The 5,543-nt window shown below is 45.8% G+C and overlaps 1 protein-coding gene across 1 annotated transcript; it reads right to left on the bottom strand.

Annotated features, from left to right (window-relative positions):
• Positions 1-1,858: 1,858 nt before the first annotated feature.
• LOC142586337 (uncharacterized) lies at positions 1,859-3,051 on the bottom strand. Its single transcript, XM_075697587.1, has one exon. The coding sequence runs from the start codon at positions 3,049-3,051 to the stop codon at positions 1,963-1,965; it is 1,089 nt and encodes a 362-aa protein (XP_075553702.1). The 3' UTR covers positions 1,859-1,962.
• Between the last annotated feature and the right edge of the window lie 2,492 nt (positions 3,052-5,543).

Genomic DNA, 5,543 nt, shown 5'->3' with positions numbered 1-5,543 from the left:
AACATGTTTGTGTGAGATGAACGGCTAAGTGTCCTACGCAAGCGTGTGTGCGACGACAGAAGTCTGATGCCGCTGACGACAGACGCCATGACGAAGTACACTCTCTGTTCGACGTGAGCTTACGACAAGCCGATTGTTGGGTTCTACAGAAGTGCTGGACGAACATAAGTGAACATGAATTGTAACGTGATCACAAGCGAAGTGTTAACAATCACACGTAGCTAAGGCTATCTCGTGCGGTGTATGTTGAAACGAGGACAGGATTTGCTTCTGGCGGTAGAACGTTAAAACCTGTTCGACATGCGATCATGAAGACTGTACAGTGTGGCACAATTTCTGCGTAGCATCAGATCTGAAAGAACTGTGGAACGTGTGGGGCCCGCCGTCACCAGGCACGTATTCTGAGCCCACTCACGTGCTGTTCTTGAGCTCTTCAACCTTTTGCACCAGTTATAAGCCAGTACAGCGCCACCCCATTCAACTTCTCGCCTTTGTTCGGCAGAATTAGCTTTAAATTGTGCGCCAACCTTCTTAGATGCCTAATCATGCGTGAACCAAGCAGGCATACGCTTGCACTAAGATCAAAGGATAACGGAAAATCGAAACGCACAGTTTCTCAACAGTTAGCAATCGCTTGCCCACACCTCATCCGTCGGAGCAACAATCGGTCTCTTGCTGATTGCTCTTTGCGCTCACCAAGGGAAATTCTAGCTGATGAAATGCGGTTCCCGATCCCTGTTGCGTGAACTGGCAAGGAGGAGGAGGAGACAAAGGAGAGGAAAGACAGGGAGGTTAGCAAGTGTAAGTACCGGCTGGCTACCCTCTGCTGTGGAAAGGGGTAAAGGGAATAAAAGGAGAAAAAAGAAGCAGGTGAAAAAAATATAAAAAAGAAAATGTAGCCATGTGGGACAGCATAGGTGTTAAGGACGTGAGAACAGTCAGTGACATGTTTTGGTGTTTACGAAGCCGAATGTATTCGATGACCGCTCGCGATGACACCCCCGTCTAAAGATGTAGGCCCCGTTCCCCTAGGTATACGCCATGCTTCAATGAACCTTTTTGGCACCAGCTTGGGCCACAGGGTACAACAACAACACCATTGAATGTGAATAAGCAGGCAAAAAAGCAGTGCACAAAAGAATAGATGACAGGACGTAGCTGAACGGAATTTTTCTTTATTGTAGCGAATAATTGCCTACAGAACATGCGCTAAAACAATCGCAGGAACCCAATATAGAAACAACTCCAATATGCCACCACGGCATTAGGCGGAGGCGATTTCCTACAATAAATGTTCGATTAGTACAGATTCGCACCATTGTATTGCATTACACCGTACGTGGTGTGTTTAGCTGTTTATTCCCAATCATGTACCAAGTCGTCTTGCTTTCGACCTTCTTTTAGAAAGACCACACTCTGCACTCAGAGCAGCTCGCAGCAAGACACGTTCGCAGCAAGTAGTTGCGCTTCAAAAGACAATGCTCGACCAAACCGCGAGTACTTCGCATTACGTATAGATGTCAAGTTGAGATTCGTCTGGTAAGCTTTTTTTTTTATGTTGCCATACCTATATAACAAGCAGCTATCTTCCGGCCGCACAACTATGAGGACGCGAGAAGACCAGTACGACATTGTACGATCGAATGTGCCAAATTTAATTTCGCTGGTCCAGTGCGAACGCAGTAACTGCGACGTTTGCAGCAGACAATCTTGTTGCACGGAAATAAAGAGCAAATAAAACCAAACTGAATAGATAAAATAGGCCGCTTTATTGTCACATATACATGCAGCGCTTGTCAACGCAAAGTACACATGCTAAATGTCTGCTGCCACTACGACAAATACATATCTAAAACAATTTTCATCGAAGCAACCGGAACACTAATGACGGCTGTATCGTCCCGCTAGCTACAGACTGGTGAAGGCTTGTTGCCGCCGTGAGAAACCTCGTCGTTGCAGGTGTTACCGCCGTCGTTCCGGTGGCACGCAATCATAAGGACATACTGGGCGGTGGACTACAGGCGGCGGAAACTGTCTGGCCAAGGCGGGAAGGTTTTCAGACCAAACCGAAACCGTGGTAATGTCAGAAACTGCTGTAGAAGTGTGCACGTCCGGCGACAGAGTATCCGGGACGTCTGTGCCTGGCGCAGTGGGTGGAGCACCAGCACGGCCGACGAGGCCGCTATTTGCAGGCGTTGATGCAGGGTGGGTGGTAGCAGCGGCAGATTCGGAAGCAACGGGGAACGACGATGTGGCGTTATCCCGTCCGGTGTTGGAAAACTGCAGAGAGGCCACGTCGACGCCGGCAGGAACAACGGCAGACAGATTCACGAAGGGAAAAGAGCCGGCATGCACAGCGGGAACCAGGACGGGAACGGATACGACGGTCATCGGCACAGCCGGGTTTGGAATCATTTGCTGGGTTCCATGACCATGAATAGGGTGAAGCTTGTGGTTGGGGGCGTGATCATGCGTCGCGTCGTTTTTGACCTGGCCACCATGCATGTGTTGATGCTCGTGGTGGTTGTTAATCGCGTGCACGGCGGCGTGGTGAATTTGGCTGCCATGCTGGTGCGAGTGGTGAGCAGGGTTTTGGTGGGATTGGTTAAGGTGAATCTGCGACGTACGGTTGAGCCAAAGTGACGCGTTCTGCAAGGCTTCGACAACAGGGTCGACAAGGTTTTCTACGGCCGTCCTGACGCTGGACCTAAGATTAGACAAGGCATCCTGCGAGGAGGAGATGACCGAAGAAGCGACAACCGGCTGGGAACCGGCTGCGGTAGAGGCCGGGATGTTGTGGGACGGTATGGCTGGCTGCGCACCGGACTGGCCAACAGGAACCTTGACAACTTGGCAGACGAGAGTGGAGACAAAAGAGCAGTCTTCAACGTGAACCTGGTGTCCGTGCGTGATGGTCTGGTGTGGAGAGTATGCAAAGGCAGGATGGTGTTGGGTGGCGTGATGCTGCGACGAGGCAAAAGTCCTGGCCGATGGTATACCCTGCGCGGCCATAGAGAAGGCGACCACCAAAAACACGGCAGCGCAATGCATAGTGGTGTCCCGGATTTCTGCGCGTGAGAAAAAACACAATAAAAAAGCAGCAATGTTCAAGCTTGACAACAAGCCCAGAATCGCGCAAATATACGTGGTCGACAAAGACAGGAAGCCAAACGTACCGCTCACTTTCCAGTGCTGGAATTTCAGAAGTGTTGCGCCCCTGCAAGATGCGAGCCATTTTATAGGCTTCTCTAGACAATTTAGCGCTCTGCTATTGGCTAAGCATTATCGCAAGGCTGCACGAATCCATATATCACTCAATCGTGACGCATTGGTCGACACCTATGGCCTGTACGCATCGTGAATTCGAATGAGAACGCTTTTCACGATTGTTGATCATTTCTTTTTTCTTATTTATTTGTTTATTTATTTATTTATTTATTTAATTTTATTTGCAATACTGCCAGCCTCAGTGAGACCAAAGCGGAGGGGCACGATTTTACAGAAAGAAACAAACAGGTCATTTTTGTTTCACGCTAGTTTCAATATAGGGACGGTATGTCTCTGGAAGAATGAGATATCGCAGCACTAATATCTACCGTTTGAAATAACGTGGTACATCCATCGTAGAATATCGGCCCTCATTACTTTAGCTGATACATTGCTTACTAAAATTGAGACAGTTATTCCAGTGTTCTCAACCGACTATCACTCTGGCTTAACACGTCTCTTTTCTTCATGTGTTGAAACACATGGTATGATTATTGATCATATTTATTGCTGCTGCTAGTGCCTAAAACCTGAATTGCAATTTGGTAACATTCGTGTTTTTAACGAGCGCCATGCGAGCTACATGATACGGTTGATTTTACTAAAAAGGCTAATTATTAAACCTGCCCACGCATCTAATAATATTGCATATAACGTATCAAGCCATAAAAACTGGTTAGTAGTCACGCCTCTGTGGTGCACTTCAGAAGTGGGATACTGAAGCTGCTTTGTCCCGAAATATTTTTCATTGCGAAACATGCTTGACGAATTCAACTAGGTTTTCATTAAAGACTAATCGGTCGTCTGCGTGCGCCGATCCCGAAGGCAGTGCAATCTAGAATAGACGCCTATGCGAAGGGTAGGGCTGTGTAAATATGTCGGCTGATTCCGAAGATTGTGTACCTTAAAACGCAGGCCCATCCCAATTGTAGTGCAATCTAAAGCTTCGCGTGGTTCCCGCGGATATGTGCCACTCTTCAGCGAATCAATTTGACACCAACTTCGGTATGCGGCAGTGGGCATATGCGGCACTGTATGTGCCACCATTCAATTCAAGTTTATAACATACATTAGGAATGATACACAGTTGTGCGTATACAGAAGGCGGTACCAAGTTTTAATCACCATTGGCGGGACCTCCTGTCCAAGTAACGCAAGTAAATCTACAAAATAAAACAGCAAAGCAAACGAAAGAGAGCATATATGTATCTCGTTTATCTGTGTCTGTTTATAGATATGCAAGTACACCAATAACACTCTCTGCTAGATGGATTACTTATAGTTCAAAAACAGAAATTGTTTCGGGTTTTTCTTAAACATACGCAAGGCTGATACAGATTTCATGTGAGTGCGCAAAATATTCCAAAAAGATTATTGAAGAAGAAAGAAAAGTGGTTCTGCCATAATTAGTACGCATACTGGGCAAGATCAAGTTACGGTTGGTAGCGAAGCGATAAGAATTAAGGCTAGCGAGCGCATGTTGAGAGAAAATGTCTAAAGTGGGGTGGCCGTTACAAATATTAAAGAACATAATACCTATATTATAGAAGTAAAGGTTAGATAAAGGCAATATATTAAGTTCAAGAAAAATGGAAAAGGAAGGTGAAAACCGCGGAGCGAATTTCATAATGCGAAGTGCTTGTTTCTGGAAATAAATCGATGGGAAGAGGTGAACGGAGTATGTATGACCCCATGATGAGATACAGTAGTTTATATGGCTATGTATAAAGGCGTAATATAGCGTTGTGAGTACATGGAAGCGGAAGTGGAATCTGGTTTTAAGAAGGGCGCGTATGCTAAACGACGTTCTAATGCAGACTGACGAAATGTGTTTCAGAAACCGAAGATGGGTGTGAACAATGACTCCGAGGAAAGTAACATGATCAAATGAAGTAAGAGCCTGGTTGTTGATGAAAAGGCAAGGAGACATATTTTTCCAGTTTGGTGAATTAAAAAGCATAAAAGACTTTTTGCAAAGGTTTATTAATAGCCAGTCTGCTGCACATGACGGCACAAGGGAATTTAAATCTGCTTGTGCATTGAAAATTGAAACATTAAGGTCAGGGCTGTGATAGAAGATGGTGGTGTCGTCTGCATATAGAATACACTTAGAGCGAGAAAGGCAAGAAGGCAAGTAATTAATGTACGTTAAGAACAAAAGATATCCTAAAATAGATCCTTGGGGAGCACCTTTATTGTTATAGGAGGGATTAGAAAAACAATCAGTGACAACAACAAGCTGCCGTCTTTTAGACAGAAAGATTTTTAGTGCTCTT

Source organism: Dermacentor variabilis, chromosome 6, assembly GCF_050947875.1.
Source record: "Dermacentor variabilis isolate Ectoservices chromosome 6, ASM5094787v1, whole genome shotgun sequence".
In the NCBI taxonomy this organism is placed as follows: Eukaryota; Metazoa; Arthropoda; class Arachnida; order Ixodida; family Ixodidae; genus Dermacentor; species Dermacentor variabilis.
This window is presented reverse-complemented; position numbering and strand designations above follow the sequence as displayed.